General features: G+C 44.9%; 1 protein-coding gene across 1 annotated transcript; it reads right to left on the bottom strand.

Annotated features, from left to right (window-relative positions):
* Positions 1–684: 684 nt before the first annotated feature.
* LOC123068487 (protein SUPPRESSOR OF K(+) TRANSPORT GROWTH DEFECT 1) lies at positions 685–7,527 on the bottom strand. The gene is made up of 8 exons (XM_044491070.1): positions 6,853–7,527; positions 5,657–5,762; positions 2,307–2,505; positions 1,853–1,921; positions 1,633–1,707; positions 1,437–1,535; positions 1,208–1,363; positions 685–1,120 (listed from the first exon to the last, which is right to left on the bottom strand). The coding sequence occupies exons 1-8, from the start codon at positions 7,337–7,339 to the stop codon at positions 995–997; spliced, it is 1,317 nt and encodes a 438-aa protein (XP_044347005.1). The 5' UTR covers positions 7,340–7,527; the 3' UTR covers positions 685–994.
* Positions 7,528–21,037: the final 13,510 nt, after the last annotated feature.

Raw genomic sequence — 21,037 nt, forward strand, 5'->3', positions numbered from 1 at the left:
TTCATTGGTGTCATCATCCATTTGCAGCATTGACCCAACATATTGAAAGGTGTCCTTCCAATCAGTCGCGGATCTAGAATTTGACCAACGTGGGGGCAACATTACAAAGGGTAGTATTTTTTTTGTCAAAACACATTACAAATAGTTAATAAAGTATTGAATATACATATGAATGCACTAGTAAAAAATATTCTGCAAATTGTATGTATATCCACATCATCAGCAAAAATCATACACTGTCAGATATCTCCTTATAGTATATCCCCTTGTGACCTCGTCCAGCATCAAAGCAAAAAAAAAAAACGAGGGCTCAAAACTGACCTTGAGTTTCATCATCACTCGTCCGAACAGTCACAACATTATCATACATGCCTCGATGAGGGTTATCATACATGTCTCGATGAGGGTACACACAGAAAACCCCTATCCGACGACCCAAGACCTCAAAATCAAATTTTTTTTTCAATCATTTGTTTTGCACTTGTATTCCTATCACATTTGTGTGTTATTTTTATCTAATCCTAATCCGCACAAGGCAGATTTCACTTGTCATGATGCAGGTCTCATTGCACCAAATGAAGGAAAAAGAAGAAAATTTAGTTGGAACAAAAACAAAAATATAGGATCTAGTAAACACTACAAAAACAAAAGAAAAGAAAATGAGTCTAAAATAGATACCAGAAATTTTTAGAACTATACAAGCTGCACCACAAGGACTACCCAGCTCAATAATCATCATTATTCCTTAATACACTTGCATTAAACTCCAAGCATGACAGTGTAAAAATGAAATAGAGTTGACAACAGAGGCACAATGATAGCCCGGCATAACAAGGCTGCCGTCGTCGCCATAAGTTAAGCACAGTAAGGGCTACCAGAGTGTACAGATCTGCAAATCTAAGTCCCAAGCGCAACAAATCAAAGTTGTAAACAATATACATTTCTGTGGTGCGGCTGTGCATGGGTCGAGAGAGTTTTCGCGGCGGCGTACCACTCAACCCTCCTCGCCGAACTCCTTGGTGAACTTCTCGTGCACTTCCAGGTCCTTCTTGCCAACGGTTGGTCTCTGTCTCGCAAGGACCTTCTCGAAATCATTCTTCGAGATCGGGGGTGGAAGAATCTGCAGCCAAGCAATACGCATTGGTAATTCAAATTCAGTTCAACAGAGGCCTCTTGGAGGTAACAAATGCCATCTATATTCTCTTACCTGTGAGGCAAGGCCTTTGGATGCAAGATCCTGCATCGTGGTCTGCACAGCGCCTGGCTGCTTCGGTCCACAGGGCATCCACATGTCACCATCTATCTTGAAGAAGTACATAGCATCCTGTGTTTTGCGCACAGGCTCAAACAACACATCTTTCACCTGTTAACAAACAGAAGAATCAGACGCACGTCACAATGTACAGACACATGTGGGTTGTGCAAAAATTACTTACACAGACAGCAACATCGGAACCAGAGAATCCTTCTGTACGACGACCCAAGACCTCAAAATCACTTTCCGATAAGCTGTGCGGTGTATCCCCAAGATGCACCTGAATGAATTTAAGTTGCCAGCTTTAAGCAAAGGATCATGACAACTTATCAAAACAGAACATTTTATGCAGTGTTGCACAGATGTTTCGTAAATACCTTAAACATATGCTGCCTAGCTTTCGCGTCAGGTAGCGGAATGTAGATACGCTTGTCAAACCGCCGCCGCACAGCCTGAAGTAATGAATACACACTCAATTTCAATCGACCGCTGCTGGATTTAGTATATGAATTGGTGATCAAACTGTTCTAGAAATATCAAGAGAATCTTTGTAAGCCATAAATGGTACAACAGTGTATTTGAGAAGTTTCCGGAGACCTGGTCCAGAGCATATGGCGTATTCGTCGCAGCAAGAACAAGAACTTTATCATCATTATGGCCAACACCCTGGATAGTTACGGGGAAACAAAGCAAATGTATTAGCCAAAACTGTTAGTGCGAGGAATCTATACAACTACTGTGTTTGCTGAGATATCCAGTGTTATGCAATAACCAGTCCACTATTACAGTGGTAAGGAATCTGTGAGGCCAAATTATGTCCTTTTACGTAGCAATGCAACAGTATTGGCAAAGTTTTCTTAAAAAACTATAGGCTCACTACTAATTCCATAATCTGGACACAGAATGTGTCGGGCCATCACTTCTCCATGTCTGAATTATTTGAATCATTTACCATACTAAGTGCAGAAATCCATCTAATCACGACACCATATTCTGAAGCAGAACACATATTCAGAAACAGCTCACAACATTATAGGCTGCAAAAGCTCACCTGCATCTGTACAAGAAGTTCGGTTTTTATTCTCCTGGAAGCTTCACTTTCATTGCCTTCTCCACGTGTACCGCACAAGGAATCAATTTCATCAATGAAGATAATTGACGGGGCATTTTCGCGAGCCATTTGGAAAAGATTAGCAACTAGTTTCTCGCTCTCTCCCATCCATTTCGAAACAAGGTCTGATGAAGATATGCTGCAGGTAAATTGATCGCATTAATATGGTATAACCTTAAGGATATTGTATTAGCAGTACAAATAAATGGAAATTAGTAGGAAATGAACGTTAGCAATATACATGGGCACATCAAGTCCAGAAGAAAGAACATGCAGCTTGTTCAGAGATATTTACATGGGTAAATTTGATATATGCCACTACAAAGTATCCCTGTTTTGAAAAATGCCACTACAAAGTATCCCTGTTTTGAAAAATGCCATTAGTATTCTTTGACTTTGAAACATCCCACTACAAAGTTCATATGCTTTGAAATATGCTATTGCATACCGTTTTGGAGGATTAGACACCATAACAAGTATGTATTTCATTTTGTACATGGACCCCTTAGGCCAAGTCAACAGCTAGCCGCTCCCGATACCCTTTTTCCTCTCTGTCTCTCTGAAATCAGCCAGCTTTGGCCCTTGGCCACTCGCCGTTGCTGGTGCTGCTCCTAGCTGCCAGCTCCTCCACTTCGCCAGAGCTGCTGCTCCCAAGTGCTGCTCTCGCCCACCACCTCTAGTGCTACAACCAGCCGCCGGCTCTATGCTGCACAACTCAACTTTCACTGTTTGCCCTTGGTGCTCGGTGTCCATGATGCCGACGACGGCCGAGAACGGCGGCACGGTGGCAATGCGAAGGACCTCGTCATGCACAGTAGATTGTGGTGGCGAAGGATAGCACGCTCGAGCACACAACGTTGCGTGGCAGCTGGGCGTGTGCATGTCGCGTGTGGCTCCGAGAAGCCTGAAGCCTGTAGCAACGTGAAACCTGAAGCTAAAGCAACGTGAAGCAAAATTGACAGCATATGCATTGCTTGTTTGATGTTCCAGAACTGCTGCATTGCTTTCTGTTCCAATTGACAACTTGACTTAAATAACATACCAGCATCGGCACTAGTTGCCTCCATGTCTCTCATCTAGGTCTAGGTTTACAAAGGGGAGAGGATAAGAGCAAGGGTGTCGGTCCGGAGAGCTGGGACATGGCGGCAAGGAACGGGACTGGTGGAGGAGACCACGAGCAGCGGACGCAAGCCGGCGAGCAGGAGCAGCGGAGGCACGGCGGCCGGGGGCAGTGGACGTGGTGGCTGGGACGAACATAAAGAAACGAGAGGAGAAGGGGGGTCGTGGGTGTTGTTGAATTGGCCAAGGGGTACCTTTGTCCATGCACAAAATATTAAGGGAAGTGCATACCTGTTATTGTGTCTAATCCCTCAAAACGGTATGCAATAGCATATTTCAAAGCCTATGAACTTTGTCATGGCATGTTTCAAATCAAAGAACAGTATTTTTTTTCAAAACCAGAAACTTTGTAGTGGCATATATCAAATTTACCCTATTTACATATTTGCCAAATGTAAAGCCTATTGTATAACCTGCAATGCGCTGAGCCCGCATAAATGTTCATGGTACCTAGCCACTCACATATTTGCCAAATGTTTTATGGTGTGGCTACATACACATTAGTTGTTACTACTCTTAAAATAGGAATCAATGTGTGGTTAAGCTACTCATCTGGAAGTCAGAAGTGCAGCTCTGGAAGGATTTGGGATGGAGAAAAAAATTCAAATTGTTTTCTCAATCTGGCTGAACACAGCTCATCTGATAATGTTTACTCCCTCCGTCCGAAAATACTTGTCATCAAAATGGATACAAAGGGATGTATCTAGATGTATTTTAGTTCTAGATACACATGTATCTAGATGTATTTTAGTTCTAGATACATCTCTTTTTATCCATTTTGATGACAAGTATTTTCGGACGGAGGGAATACAAAGTAAGACCTCAGATCTTAAGATATTTTATGACTCAAACATGGCAAAATTATTTTTTTGAATGCATAGTTGATTTGACCCACCAATTATTACAGGACCACTTGTTCTCACAAAATTCATTTCAATGCACATAACAAATGTAAGCATAATAAACTAACGTCCTTCCATACGACAATATACTAATACTGCATCATTTTCTAAAACAAATTGCATGTAAACATCAAAAGTTCCCAACTTCAGCCAAGGTTTAAACATATCATACTCTAAGGTGTGCACATGAAAAGCAACACTCAAACCAAGTGCAACTTGTTAAAGCTGCTATCTTGGGACACACCTCACAAGGAGAACGTTTTACAAAAGATGCATCAAATAGAATTTTCATGAAGAGGGCATCTGCCTTCAATCTTATATGATGTTCCTGTAATACAGGTGAATAATATGGCTGGTGTAGATACATAAATGATGTACTAATAGTATGCCAAGTTAATTACCTTAACTCCTTATCTAGACATGTGCACTAAACATACATGCTCAATATTGTCAACCATGCGCAAATAAACCACCATGAGAAATTCAAAATCATAGCAGTAACAAAATAGTGAAAACACTACTTGCTGCACATGATGAACTGCTACAAAGAGACACTTCGGAAACCTAAGTGATACCCTAAAATATGAATTGCAGGCCTGCATGTCCTTGTTGGCACATAAAACCACTTCATATTGCGGGAGATTTTCTTACATGATGACAAAGTCAATTATCAACACATGGAAAGTAGAGATAAAACATGGTACTCGGTGAGGAGAGAACAAGTAACTAGCAATTGTGTCATCATCATATAAGAGAAGTGCCAATGTAGAAAAAGCAAGAAGTCAATTCCAACGCATACTATGCTCCCGTGCAGGAGCATATATAACATAAGCAGGTGGAACTAGAACAATCACAAACTCACAATATTAAATGTACCCGCCCAATATAATTATTCCAAGCAGAACAGTAAAAAAATGGAATTTTACTATGAACCATCTATACCAATTGTGCAAACACTCATCTACTGTTCCAAACACATCAGATTGGTTTCTGTTAACTACTGGACAAGTAACAGGATATCCTGCAAATTAGAGTTCAGCAATAAATCTAGGTAGCATAAACAATAGCAAAGGATGATGTAAGGTTGTTAATTTGGCACCAACAGATAACTGATTACACAAAGGCAAAAGACGTCCGACCAAAATTCATTCACCAACAGATAACTGATTACACAAAGGTAGAAGACGTCCGACCAAAAATCATTCAAGGATGAAATCAGTGAGAATAAAGGTTAGTGTGTAGGTGAAATATATGATAATTGATAACTACCTGAAGAATGTCGAATCAGCCTCAGTTGCAACAGCTTTAGCCAAATAAGACTTTCCTGTTCCTGGTGGACCGTACAGAAGAAAAGCCCTCCATGGCCTCCGCTTACCTAGAGAAAAGGACACTCCATTAGTTGCACATCAGCAGTTACCTAAAAAAGTGCTCTCCAGTATATGATAGTTGACTGATTAAGGACACAGACCCTAAAACAGACACCAGTTATGAAAGTATTTGGAGAATCTCGTGATATTCAAATCTCATACTCCCTCCGATCAAAATAAGTGTCATGGTTTTAGTTCAAACAGACAGTTAGGAAGTGAAGCTAATTTTTGCTATATTAACAATCGAAGATCCATACTGAGTAATCCAGACCTTGATCTATCTAAAATCTGCTACATTTACCACCATGTTGTACTGTATAAGAAACCAATGTTTCTATGACCATGGTTAAAACTTGGTTTCATAATCATTTTTTAATTCACACTGCCACCGTCACTGGAAAAAAATTGGCTCTACTACAAACTGTTATCTGGTACAAGAGCGACATAATTATAAGTTCAGCAAGGTTCTTTGTTAGGATTAGAGAGTCAAAAAAAAGTTACTGAATATAATTTGCCAGACATCCCAACGTTATACCGACTAAGGCTCAGTCTGCGGTTGCTGAACTGTGCTGTGTTGTGCTTACTTATAATTGGCTGTGAAAAATCATGCTCAAAAACAGGCAAAAACTGGTGAAACAACACAGCCTAAGTTTGCTCAATACAAATCGATCTAGCATACATGCTCATGGTGGTTCAAAGTTATGAATAGTTCATGCTCACCCAATCAGATTCAATCAAGATCAAGATACACAAAAATTATGAATTAGCAGGGTTCTTTGCAAGGATTGAAGAATCAAACAAGTTCCTGAATGTAATTTGCCAGACATCCCCACGCTGGAACGACTAAGTTTGTTCAACACAAATCTATGTACTCATGGCGGTTCAAAATTATGGTTATCTACAGACACAAACCAGCTTGTGTAGCACACTTTCAACCTGCACTCCAGAACCAAATAATTCATGCTCACCCAATCAGATTCAATCCAGATCAAGATGCATAGGGCTTATCTATACGATCTAGCTACAGCAACTGCAATCGCCTCATCCTTGGCGACGAATAATTAGGTAGGATTACTGGCTTCCTTTGGAAAGGCTCACCTGTGAAGAACTGGGGGAACTTGACGGGCAATATGACGGCCTCCTGCAGCGCCTGCTTGGCGCTCTCGAGCCCGGCGACGTCGTTCCACTTGATGTTGGGCTTCTCGGTGATGATGGCCGAGTTGAGGCCGGCCCTCAGCTTGGACTGATCGGAGTCGTCCCCGCCGGCGCCGTCGCCTCCGCCGTCCTTCCCCTTGGTCTTGGGCCGGGTGGCGACGGCGGCGTCGCCGCCGTTGGGCGCGCCGGGGGGGCCGCCGCCGCCCTCGTCGAGGACGGCCCGGATCTCCTCGGCGCGGCGGAGGTACTCGGTGAACTTGGCGGTGATGGCCTCCTTGATCTTGGGGTTCTTCTCGTACTTGAGGTGGGTCTTGAAGTACTCGAGCGCGTTCATGTAGAGCGGGAACGCCTTGACGTAGTTGCCGGCATTGTCCTCCTGGACGGCCTGCTTCACGTACTCGATCGCCTGCTCCTTGAAGTTGCTGTACATCGGGGGAGAGCTGGAAAGGCGCCGCCTTTGCGGCGGATTCCGGCGGATCGGCGCGGGGGGCGGGCCGGGGGAGCGCGGGCGCGGCGGATTCGGCGGGTGAGGGGCGGGGCGGGGCGGCGGCGGCGGTTGCTTGGCCCTGGGGTTTGACGAAGGAGGTGGGAAGATGAGGAGAGGGGGGAGGAGAAAGAGGAACGGAGACGAGACGCGGTGCGGTGCGGTGGGGAAAAGGAGACGAAGACAACCGGGGAAGCGTGTTTTCTTTTCCTTTTTTTTTATTTGCTTGTTTTTCTTATTTTTTATTTATGTGCTTTTTAATTGGACTGGGAAAAGGACTCGGTTACTCAATTTGAAGCCACTTGGATTGGATTGGATTGGATTGTGTAAAAAAAATTGGAATTGCTTTTTTTTCTTTTGAGAGAGCTTAATTTTTTTTTCTAAACACAACACACGCAGATGCTCATACATACACACATACACTTATCCCTATAAACGCTCACAAGCACATACATACACCGACCCCTATGAATGAACGCACACACACGCTACCTTATGAGCACCTAAGAGTTGGGGAAATATCAGGTGCTACCAGCACTTAGATGATACTGTGATACGGGCTTCTGGGCCATTGGATCTTAGAACCGACGGCTCCTCGAAATCTATTATACCTGCGCAAATTTTTGAGACTCTCGGATTGGTTTTCTACAAAATGTTCAAGAGCTCCCGTGAGCCATCGGATCTGAGATCCAATGGCTCCTAGGAGCCCGTATCACGGTATCACCTAACGTCTGGTATCACCTCATATCTTCCCCTTACGAGTTATTGAGTCGGCACAACATAGCCTAGTTGATAATCTTACCGAGACAATCTCATGTATAATCAAAAATATAAAGGTGAACATAGTTTGACACACAACCATAAAAATAGTAAATTTGAAAATAATACTAGGAAAAAATATTATTATTCTCTTGAAATTTCGGATATCAAACTTGAATTCTACTCGCCTGTGTATTTTCGTGAAGTATTGGCACCCGTGTGTTGTGAAGGGACCCACACACACCCTACCTTACGAGCATCTAAGAGTTATTGAGCCGGCACAACATAGTCTAGTTGATAATCTTACCGAGACAGCCTCATGTATAATCAAAAATATAAAAGGTGAACATGGTTCTATGTGTAGTAAATCTGAAAATAATACTAGGAACATCCAACAAGAGAAACACACAAACACTTTGGCTAGGGTTTCTTGTGCCTCCCGCTGGTGTCGTCGCCGGTCTACCTCGTCTTCATGGTCTTAGGGCCATGGAGGCGTGGTGGATCCCAGTCCATGCTGTCGGGAGGACTCCATTTTTTCGTGCTCTTTTGAGTTTCGTTAGGGTTTGTGCCCTGCTCAGAGAGGTGAGGCGGTGGAGGTTCTCTGAAAATGGAATAAGGTTCTCCCCGTCCTGGTGGTGTTTCTAGCGTCGTCGGGGGGCATGCGGAGGTTTGTCTCCGACGGATCTCGTGGGATTCGGTCAGCGTTTGTCTTCGGTGGATCTTGTCTTCGTTCGTCTGTGTTCGTGTCTATAGGTTGGATCATTCTAATCTACGCTTCTCCTCATCGGCGATGGTTGCTGTTTTGATGTGTTGTTCCTATGGTGCCTTTAACATGGCAACTTCCCGACTATCTACTACAACAAGGTTTGCCCACTCAGATGAGGGAGGGTCGAAGACGGCGGCACGCCTAAGGCTCGCTACAGTGCTAGTAGTCATCTCTAAGTGGTCTACGAACCCAGATCTATTTTTTACTTCTGTGTTCTTTGTACTACCTTGACAGTTGATAAATAGATCAGAAGTTATTCTCACAAAAAGAAGAAATACTAGAATAAAATACCAAACTTGGATTCTACTCACCTGTGATATTTCATGAAGTATTGGCACCCGTGTATTCTAGTGAAGAAAAATATTGGGACATTACTATTCATCAAACAGTGTTGCTAAATATAGTTTTGAGTCTTTTTCATTTTCCCTCGGAATACCATGGATTTTATTTCGACATGAGCTTCATAAATGAGTATACCAGTCAACTATGTATATTACAAAAAGAATTCTTTTGATTTTTTTCTAGTACTCCTTCAATCCAAATTAATTTACTTAATTGAGTTGTATTAAAGGAGCATCCATTAGTTTGGATCGTGGTGCACATCATATCCCTTCCCTCTGGCTCTCGTGCAAACTCTTTTCTAGGGTTTCTTTGCCTCTCGCCGGTGCCGGAATCATGGAGGCGTGGTGGTTCCCGACCCTTGCAGGCGGGAGGGCTCCATTTTTAGGTGTTTTTCTGAGTTTTCTTAGAGTTTGTGTCATGCTCAAGAAGATGAGGCGGCAGTGACTTCTTGAAGATGGAATAAGATCCTCTCTGCTTAGCCTCCGTCTTGGTGATGTTTCAAGCATCGTCGAAAGACGTGTGGAGCTTTATCTCCAATGGATCTCGTGGGATCCGGTCGGCATTTGTCTTAGATGGATCCGACTGGATCTGGTCTTCGTTCGTCTACGTCTGTGTGTCTGCAGGTTTGATCCTTCTGATCTACGCTTTTGTTCATCGGCGACGGTTGTGTTCTGGTGCGCTGGTCCTATGGGGCCTTAGCACGACGACTTTATGATTGCCTACTACACCAATGTTTGCCCGGCTTCGACGAGGGAGGGGCGATGACGGGGGCGCACCTTCGGCTCGCTGCAGCGCTTGTAGTCGTCGCTAGGTGGTCTACGAACCTGGAAGTAAATTTTACTTCTAGTGTTCTTTGTATTGACAATTGATGAATAGATCGAAAGTTTTTCTCACAAAAAAATAGTTTGGATCAGTGGGAGTATTATTTTTTAATTTACTTTTCATAAGAGATGCGCGTAGAACCATATTCACCAAATTTGCGTCCATGTGTATTTGAATTAAGATGAAAGTGGGTATCCGAATTTGTATGACGAAGACAAGTACTATAAATATGTTTACACATATTAAACCAAATGTGGATATGGACATTGTTCGCACACGAACACGTCACCGTGTACCTCCAACACCAAGGGTGATGCACCACAGCTCATGTCGAAGGAGACCCGTCCGGAAGCGCGGTACGCAGGCAATCTGGCGGGTGCTTTTGAGGACCCGAAACCCCACACGCCCGGGAGGGACCCCGTCTGGGCACGCGGCGGCTATGGGCTGCCCTAGGTCGACCTGATCGCCCCTTTGGCATCGAGGTTCGCCGCCCTACAACAAGAAGAACATACGAAGAACGAGGAAGAAGAAGAACTAGGGTTAAGGAGAAAAGATAAAAGGTAAAAAGTGGTAGATGATTTGATCGATTGTGTGTTGTTCAATCGGCCATCACCCCTTAGATATACAAGAGGCGGCTGGACTTCCCGTGCAAGGAAAAGGCTAGGATTCACATCCAAAACCCTAGTCAAATTCGGATTGGTTTTGTCCGAACTTTCCAAAACTGTTCGGTTTAAACTGGTTGCACCTTGCGGGTCTTTTTTGTGGTGGTAAACAATCTCGGATGGAAACGATCCCAAAAGCAATCTTGATTGTTTCGACGAGGCGAACAACTTTCATGTTGAACATTTTTTGATCAAAAGTCATCTTGAGGGTCAAATCGGTCGCGCAAAATAGGTTATTCCCTCGCGCTACCCATCAGACATGTGTCTGGTGGGACGCACCACATCTCGCCTCGTGACAGGGCTGCACTCCGATTACTCTAACTTTTGCATACAAACTCGGATTTGGACGATTTTTATATCAAAATCGATCGCTTCGACGATACGAATACAATCCGTGTAGATCACTTTTTCATTTGAGGTCGTTTTGAGGGTTTAATCGGCCAAACTGTACTCTGAATATAAGATCTTAGTACTTTGAGCATAGTTTTGGCCTTCGAGATGAAATCGGACGGCGATGACCCAAACTTCAAACATGTTCATATCAACAATATGAAACTCTTTCATGTAGATCACTTATCCATTTGAGGCCATCTTAAATAAGTTCTTGACCGTGCCAAAATCTGGTGTCAACACATGCCCCCTGCTTTTCGGCAAAACTTGTGTGCCGAAAAATAACTTGCACATAGCTTTCTCTAAGGACGATGTCAACACTCCATCGGCCATTTTGCTTATGCTTAGGACGATAAGTTTATATCAGCCATTGCTTGTGTGAATATTTTGATGCAAGCTTGGGTGAAACTTTCCCAACTTCATTAATCTGACTATAAAGTTCCATAGGTATGCATGTCAAGACCATCCATCAACCATATTGTCCACCCTTCTGCTAGGATCTTGCAGATAATCAACAATGAACTTTCTTGAATCCTTACTTTGTCTTCATAAAAGTTTCGTTAGTGGCCGAGGTGGTGAGCTCCAATTCGGCCTTACCTATGTTGGCAAGAATAAGCATCGGCTATTGATAGATGTGCAATACACCATGACCGACGTGATAGCCGGATGCTTACTAAGCCAACTATCTCCAATTATCATGTCTATATATATATGAGCAATGCTAAAATAATCCAAAGTAGAAATTATATCTAGACATTTATCAAGATAAACATGAAGCGATTCGTCAAAACATTGAATTTTTTTGGATATTAGTTGCACTACTAATAACGAATCACCAAAAGCCTCAATATGTGTATCACCTATGGCAAACAACATCTCTAAACCGAATAACAATGCTTCATATTCGGCCTGATTATTTGTGCAGAAATACTCTAAACGACATGAGGCTTCAAAAACAGCACCATGAGGAGATATAAAAACAACACCAACACCTTGGCCATTGCTACAAATTTAACCATCAATATATAATCTCCATAGTATTAGAAAGACAAGGCTAATATCAACATTATGCATGTTATTAATCCGATATTCAGTAATAAAATCAGCTATGATTTGGCCTCTTATAGATTTCAAAGATGCATAAGCCAAATCATAACCAAGCAAATTACAAGCCCACTAGCCAATTCTGGAACTATGAATTGGCCTATGCATCATATATTCAATGACATCGGTCATGATGTCTCAACTCCATTCAATCATAATATCGGCATACATATAAATTTCCATGAGCACGTACCTTATCTCGCTCTCCAATCGAACTAAGGACGATGTTAGAGTACTACAGCGGTCATGCATCGACATAATCTTAGGACGATAGATAAATATCGGCCATTACCATGTTAATTTCATTCAAAGTACATATAGCTTGCTCTTTTTCAAGGCCACAGTGGAGCAAGCTGAATCCATCAAGAGAGTGTTGGGCACCTTCCAAAAATGTACCGGCCAACTACTCAGTGAAAGCAAATGTTCCATCCTATTTAGCGAAGTATGCCCAGCTGCGACGAGAGAACAAATAAAAAACATTCTTGGGGCACAATCAGATACCTTTGAGAGCAAGTACCTTGGTTTACCTACTCCGGAAGGAAGAATGAAGGATGAACAATTCCAACCGATTATGGACAGGCTCAGGAAAAGATGCAGTGACTGGTCAGAAAAGTTCATGTCCTTTGCAGCTAAAGAGGTCCATGTAAAATCGGTGGTCCAAGGCATTCCAACCTATATCATGAGTGTATTCATGTTATCAAAAGGTTTCTGTGGAAAATATGAGAGGATGATTAGGGACTTTTGGTGGGGAGACGAAGAAGGACACAGAAAGGTCCACTGGATGTCTTGGGAACGCATGACTAAACCCAAGAGGGCAGGCGGTATTGGGTTTAGAGATATGCATCTCTTTAACCAAGCCCTTCTTGCGAAACAAGGATGGAGGCTAATCCAAAACCCGGGCAGCCTCTGTGCGAGAGTGCTGAAGTCTAAATACTATCCCAATGGTAATCTTCTAGACACCGTCTTTGCTTCAGATGCGTCCCCAGTATGGAGAGCAATAGAGTTTGGGCTTCAGCTCCTAAAGAAGGGGCTCATCTGGAGAATAGGGGATGGCAGGAGCATACAAATCCAATGGGACCAATGGCTACCGAGAAGAGAGGGTCTATTGACAGCAGCCTTTATCAGGAGGACTCGACTAAGGTGGGTCAACCAGCTTATGCTCCCGGATAGGAAGGAGTGGAATGAAGAACTCATCCGACAAATTTTTTACGCCTTCGATGCAGATGAGATATGCAGAATCCTGATCCCGGCCTCGGAGGCGGAGGACCGAGTAGCATGGCATCATGAGAGTAACGGAGTGTTCTCAGTGAAGAGTGCCTACAAGCTTGCTGAAAAATTGGCCCAATTAGAGCACACCCCATCGAGTTCATCAAGGGAAGCAAATGATCGCAGTATCTAGGATCTCATTTGGAAAACGAAGGTGCCGGGTAAAGTTCAGATTTTTGCCTAGAGAGTAGCGACTAATACGCTAGCAACAATATAAAATAAGCACAAGAGAACCCTTGAGTTGGATGCCATATGCAGAATCTGTGGCAATGGAAGGGAGAATGAATTCCACGCGGTTGTCATGTGCACAAAAAGTAGAGGGCTCAGATCAGCCATGAGGAAAGTATGGAATTTGCCTGAAGAAAGGAGCTTCTGGTACACAGGTAACAACTAGTTACAGGTTCTACTTGATTCTGTAAACGAGGAGACCCGAGCAAAAATCCTACTGCTATTTTGGCGCTGCTGGCACCTGCGGGAAGTCTGCGTACGGCGTGATGGCAGTCAGACAATCAGGTCTTCAGTGATGTTTCTTGAGAAATATGAGGAGGAAATTAGGATGGCAGAAACTACAAATGCTTTGTCGGACAGGAAAGTGACTAGTGGAGGGGTCAGCGCCATACAAAGGCTTCCTGAATCCCGGGCCTTGCACTGGTCCCCTCCCAGCCGAGATACAGTGAAACTGAACACTGATGCGGCCTTTGACACTGAAACTGGGATTGGAGCGGCTGGCACTGTTGCTCGAGACCATCACGGCAAAGTGCTGTTGTCCGCTTGCAAAAATATGCCGACCTGCAGGAGCGTGGAGGAAGCAAAGGCCAGAGCAGGCCTGATTGGATTACGGCTATTGGCCGGTATCCATAACGGTAAGGTAATCCTGGAGATGGACAATCAAATGATTGTGAAAGAAGTGGAATCCCAGATTCCCACGCGGTCTCACTGCTATGGCCTCATAATGGATATTAAGCATGCAATGAGTGCCTTCCCTGAATGCAAGATCGTCCATGTGAACCGATGCAGAAATAGGTTGGCGCATGAGCTAGCTGCGCTCAACAGAAGAAGTGGAGACCAGATGCTGCTAGCAGACGTACCGACTAGTCTACGAGCTATGATGGAAGCTGAATGTACTAGTCTTACATGAGTAGCATTGTCTACTCTACATCTCAAAAAAAAGAGTACATATAGCTGAAATAAACAAATGAAATGACAAATCAAGTATTTTGTCCCTTTGGATCAGCAACAAACTTGTAGCTAATCAAATATATGGTGATTTGGCAATACCCTTTCATGATCTAAGAAATTATATTACATCCATGGATTAAAATAAGCCCATTGAGGGTTACCAATCATACCTGATGATGAATTCCATGGCATAGGCGTTAATGGCATAGTTGAAAAATATGGATAATGTGTATACTGAAGATGTTGAAACCTTTGGCTTGGTCCTTCATAGTTTTCACTCTTTTCCTTCTTCACCTTCGCCGCACTTCTTGTAATGGAAGCTTGCACATAATTATTATTTTGAGTACTTCCTTTGGGAACCCATGCCATGTTCCTTTCTTCCAGTTCTTGTGCATTAAATTTTTGTAACTCCTTCTTTTGCCAATATGATAAGCCGAGTGAGCACCTCGACTGTGATTTTGTTTCAACCAATGGCAATTCTTTTTGGGCCTTGTGCACCCTCAACTTTTTTTCTTCAGATTTGGCACTCTGATTTTTATCAATTGATTGCTTCACTTCTTTGCCTTTTGTAGCCAATGTCAACATTTTAATTGGCTCTTTTTTATTTGAGATCAAATCTGAAGTAGCACACTTACGGCCATCTCTTTTCACGCGGTAAACTTGCTTTACCACCTCTTTCTTCTTCCCCGAGCTCTGGACCGATTCCTTATGATTGAAATGGTCTTTGACGCGTGATTGTTCTAATGTTAATCTTCTTGGAGCTGCATAGTATTGGTGAGATGGTCTAAAATAAGATGGAGAATTTGCCCTTGTATCATACCTGTCCCATGATAAATATTGATCTATATGAGCATAGGGAGGCATCCACGGCATTGGCATTGGCGGCCCAAAGTATGGATATGAATATGTTGCATTAAAATTATCACTTTGCCAATACCGATCCTCATATTTGTGCCTTGGGGGTGATCTTGGTTTCTTTGCATGATTTGGCCGATAAGCATTCTTCTCTTCACTCTTCTTTTGATATTTATCCAATAGTTCAGCGAAGGTGATTTTTGATCTCTTACACTTGCGCTTATTTCGGCCTTTGTTTTCTTTTGGTTTGCTTTCATCGATCATTGGATTTGCTTGTTATGCCCCCCCAGTCCTTGGCGTCTCCATTTTAGCTTCGATGGTATTTTCGCCCTCAAGATTATGTTCATTATGCTCTTCAACAACTTCTTTGCTTGAAAGCTTGATCCCATCACCTGCAGTTTTTACCTTCTCTTTAAATGGATCGGCTTGAAGCAGCCGATGCAAAAACTTTCTGCCATCGGGACCAATTGGAATAGACCGGTCATCTCTTGGTATCTCAACAAATTTCAATTGTCCTTTATCAATGGATGATTTAACTATTTGATGAAACATGTTGCAATCCTCAAAATTATGCTTGGACGAATCATGCAACTTACAATACATTCGTCCCTGGACAGATGGCTCAACATGGTGATCAAGAATTCTAATATAACTATTTCTCAACGACAAATCAAATATTTGATCAGACATGCTTGGATTGAAGGTAAACTTCTTATTGTTTAGCCGGTCTTGCTGTGAGAACCACTTTGGAGGTAAGCAAACAAATGGTTCAGATTTGGAATGTCCCCATTCGGCTATACAATGTGTTTTGCACTCTATATCCGATGTCTTTCGATAAGATATCATAATAGCATCGGTTTTCTCAAAAAAAAACCTTGGCTTTAAATTTCTGAAACGAAAATAGTTAGCGCATATATGTCTCAATGGAGACCAAATGCAAGCCAAGTAATAAATAAGCAAAGCTACCCAAATAGATATGAACTTTAGATAAAGCAATAGGGAAAGCCTTGGCTGCAACAATAAGTCACTATCGGTCTTTATAAATGGCGCAATGGGTTGACCGATATGCTCAATAACAATTTTATTGCTAACAAGTAAATTACCCTTCTTCATTGGTCTTTCAAAATTACTTATGAGAATATTTCTTATAGATGCATCAATAATGAAGTTGCGACCAAATCTGAATATAGGTAAATTACTCGCTATGTATACTGTCGTGGTTCTAAGACTGGCAGTAGAAAGGGGGGTAGGTATAGAGAGGCAAGATCTCAGCTATGGTGAAGGTGTACACACAAGGTTTACGAGTTCATGCCCTTCGCGGAGGAAGTAATAGCCCTACGTCTCGGTGCCCGGAGGCGGTCAACTGGATTATATGTGTGATGTTACAAGGGGTGCCAACCCTTGTGCCAAAGGAGGGGGTGGCTTATATAGAGTGCGCCAGGACCCTAGCCAGCCTCCATTACAAGGGGCTTAATGTACATAAAGTAGGGGCGTTACTGATAACACCAGTCATAAGTGTTATTAATGACCTTAAAGACTACGGAGTGAATGTATGACAGTTGCAGTGCCGAGTGACTCCTGGTCTTCAATAGGTCGAGTGATTCCTCATATGGTCAAGTGACAACAGGTAGGAGGGACACCCGAGTGATATGATTGGTCTAGTGGATTGCACTCGACACCTTTGATTGGGGGTTCTTTGTTGCCTCTTGGACTTCTTGTCTTCTAGGGTAGTGACCTTGGGTAGGACATATAGGTCAGGCCTATGACCCTACCCGGGTCTGTATCCTCATCAGTAGCCCCCGAATGGATTAAGGTTCGAGTGGAAAGTAGGTTGAAGTTGAACTCGTTTCGAGTTTTGTGTCTCGCGAATGTTTTACGCAGGATGGAAGGCTTACATTGGTACTTTAGCATCGATTCAGTCGCCTTGATCCATTCAGAGAGTTGCCGACTGAACTTGTAGCGGCATCTGTCGAGTGCGGCCTTAGGGTGCAAAATCTTTGGCGCGATTGATAGCAGTGTATCCCGGATTTCACGGGATACGAAATTTTGGGGAAGTGCGCGGGACGGGGCGTGCCAAAGTAAGCGGGGCGGATAAACAGTAGCGCCTCGATCCTCACGCACCTTTTTTGCCATGTACATTGTGTGTGACTGTTGCAGGATTTGACAGGATCGCCTGGTCCCACGCGTCAGCCACTCGGAAGTGGCCCTTTATAAGGCGATGGAGCCGAGGCATTCGCTATGTGCGTGTCTATTTTCCCTTCTTCTTCCTTTGCTTCTCCACTGCATCCAGCTCCTCTGCCCTCAACTCTGCCGCTCCACCACCATGGTGAAGGATAAAACAGCAGCGCTGGAGCGCGCGAAGAAGGCGACGGGGGTGGCGAAGGGCAAGAAGCAGAACCGCGGGTCATCATCACGATTGGGGCTGCTGCCAGGCTGGATCCAGGGCGATTGGATCCGGTCTTCGCTCCGGCAGGAAGATCTGGATGAGGTGGTGGAGTCCGGGCTGATCGCCAAGGGTGCAGCAAGGCTGCCTGAGGGGGAGATGAGGCCGCAACCTCGACCGGGTGAGTGTGTACTGCTCGCCACCCACGTCGACCGGGGCTTCTCGCTTCCTCCACACCCCTTCTTCCGGGGTTTTCTGAACTTCTTCGGTGCCCAACTCCATCATTTTTCTCCCAATACCATCACGTACCTTGTCGCGTTCATGTCGACGTGTGAAAACTTTTTGGGGTGTCGACCGCACTGGGGTCTTTTCAAACATATTTTCACCATCCGTTCCCAGTCGGTGAAGAAAGCGAAAACGAGTAACTCAAAAACCCATGCCATTCAGATGTGTGGGGGTTTGCGTATCCAGAAGAGGTAGAGGAGTTCTTTCCCTTCCATGACTCTCCCTGAGTCGGTTAGGGGCTGGCAGTCGACCTGGTTCTACTGCCAGGACCTCCCAACTCCAGGCCAGTCGACCGGCCTTCCCCACTTCACTTTTGACCGTGTCCAGAATCCTTCCTCACTAAAAGTGACTGCTGCTGAGAACGTGGAGACGAAGATGCTGGTTGAGAAAGTAGTCCAACTGATTAATGAGGGTGTCACTGGCATGGACCTGCTGGAAGTATTCCTCAGTCGATGCATCCAGCCTCTTTAGGCCCGTGACCATCCCATGTGTCTGTACTCTAGGGCCGACGACACTGCTCGTGTTCATCCAGAGGAAGTGCCAGCCAAGACCGTGGCCATGTGGTTGAAGAGCATTACAGGCAACCAGGACAACCCCAGAGGAGCCAGGAGAGTTGCCCCCTTCAGTGATGACAAATCAGCCCGACAAGGTTTGTTCTTTATTCCGACTATCTTTGCATACACATTCCGACCGTCCTTAAGCTCGATTGACTTTCACTCAACTTCTTGCCTTGTAGGTTTTTACTGACATGTATTCGATTCCCAACGGTGAACAAGTTCTAGAGCAGGACCAGGAGGGAGAGGCCAGCGCGGAGGAGAGTGGTGAATGGGAATCTTCGGATGAAGACGAGGAGGAGGAAAGTGAGGAGTTAGACGACGAGGAAGCGGTCGACTCGCGGCCGCGCTCTGAACGCCGATCCAAGCAACGCCATGACCCGGCGGGCGGGCGCGGAAAGAGCGCAGCCCCAAATACCCACACGCAGAAGCGCACTCGGACGTCGACTCCAGAGCCGACAAAGAAGGTCACCAAGCAGCCCAAGGTTGCTCCTCCAAAGACTCGGAAGACTTTGCCGAGGATCAAGATGGATGTCCCTGTCGCTTCGGGGTGAGTATCTTTCTTGCATTTATCTAAGCCGACTGAAGCTTCTGTTCTGACCAAATGGATCATGTATCTTTCTAACCCAACCTCTACTGCAACTGACATGGATATCGACAAAGCTCTAGGAGACGAGGAGACCGACGACGTGGCCACCTCCCGAGCTGGTAAGTCCGTTCACCAGACCTCATTTAGTCGATTGAGTTGTCGGCCGACTGAATTTCCGATGTTTTTCTTTTGCTGCAGTTCCGCGAGATGTCATCGTGCTTCCTGATGATGATGAAGAAGAAGTGCCTCTACAGGAGAGGAGGAGGAGAGGCGGGGGCTCAAGTAGGAGAAGGCTTGAAGTTCAAGCCCCTCAGTCGACGCCGGTGCTTGAGGCGGTGGTCGAGCGTTCCGCAGATCCGGTTCGGACCAACGTCACATTCGCCAGCCCGCTGACGACTGATCGTCTGTCGGGGTTGACTGTTCCGGCTCCTGCTGCTCCAGTGCAACTCCACGCGTCTGACCCTGTAGCTGCTTCGGCCGCCTTGGAGCCATCACTTTTTGCTGCATATTAGACTCCAGATGATTTGCCAAGTGCTGCCAGGGAGGCTCTTCGCCAGGTGAACCTTGTCATGGAGCAAGTGAAGGTGATGCACGAGGCCAGCCAGGTGGCCTATAACGCCAGCACCGCCCTGCAGACCAATGTTAAGGTCAGTGAACTCCCGACTGAACTTTTGAATGTTGTTTTTATATTTGATCACCCACTGGGGTGTGTGAGTGATTCCTGGATAAGGGGGTATCCAGACAGTCGGACTATGTACTTTGGCCGGACTGTTGGACTATGAAGATACAAGATTGAAGACTTCGTCCCGTGTCCGGATGGGACTCTCCTTTGCGTGGAAGGCAAGCTTGGCGATTCGGATGTAGATCTCCTTCTCTGTAACCGACTCTGTGTAACCCTAGCCCCCTCCGGTGTCTATATAAACCGGAGGGTTTAGTCCGTAGGGCAACAACAATCATACCATAGGCTAGCTTCCAGGGTTTAGCCTCTATGATCTCGTGGTAGATCAACTCTTGTAATACTCATATCATCAAGATCAATCAAGTAGGAAGTAGGGTATTACCTCCATCGAGAGGGCCCGAACCTGGGTAAAACATTGTGTCTCCAGTCTCCTGTTACCATTAGCCTTAGACGCACAGTTCGGGAACCCCTACCCGAGATCCGCCGGTTTTGACACCGACATTGGTGCTTTCATTGAGAGTTCCTTTGTGTCATCGCTGTAAGGCTCGATGGCTCCCCCAACCTTCAACAACGCAGTCCAGGGTGAGACTTTTCTCCCCGGACAAATCTTCGTATTCGGCGGCTTCGCACTGCGGGCCAACTTGCTTGGCCATCTAGAGCAGATCGACAGCTACACCCCTGGCCATCAGGTCAGGTTTGGGAACTTGAATTACACGGCCTATATCCGCGAAGACTTGATCCTCGACGGATTAGGCCCTACACCGGGAGTGCCGAACAGTCACGATGGGCATGACTTAGATCTGCTACCGGACAATATTCGGGATATCGCCCCTGCAGCCGCTCCGGACCTAAATCCGGAGCAGATCGCGTCGACCGAGGACGGGTGGATGAACCCCGCCATGGAGGCCGCGTACTCTTCGGCGGTAGAGCCGAACACAGACTCCGCCGTTAAGGAGATCTGCATCACCGGACCCCCAGACCTGTGTCCGGATGTAGGTTCCGAACCGCG

This window comes from Triticum aestivum, chromosome 3B (assembly GCF_018294505.1).
Source record: "Triticum aestivum cultivar Chinese Spring chromosome 3B, IWGSC CS RefSeq v2.1, whole genome shotgun sequence".
Taxonomy (NCBI): domain Eukaryota; kingdom Viridiplantae; phylum Streptophyta; class Magnoliopsida; order Poales; family Poaceae; genus Triticum; species Triticum aestivum.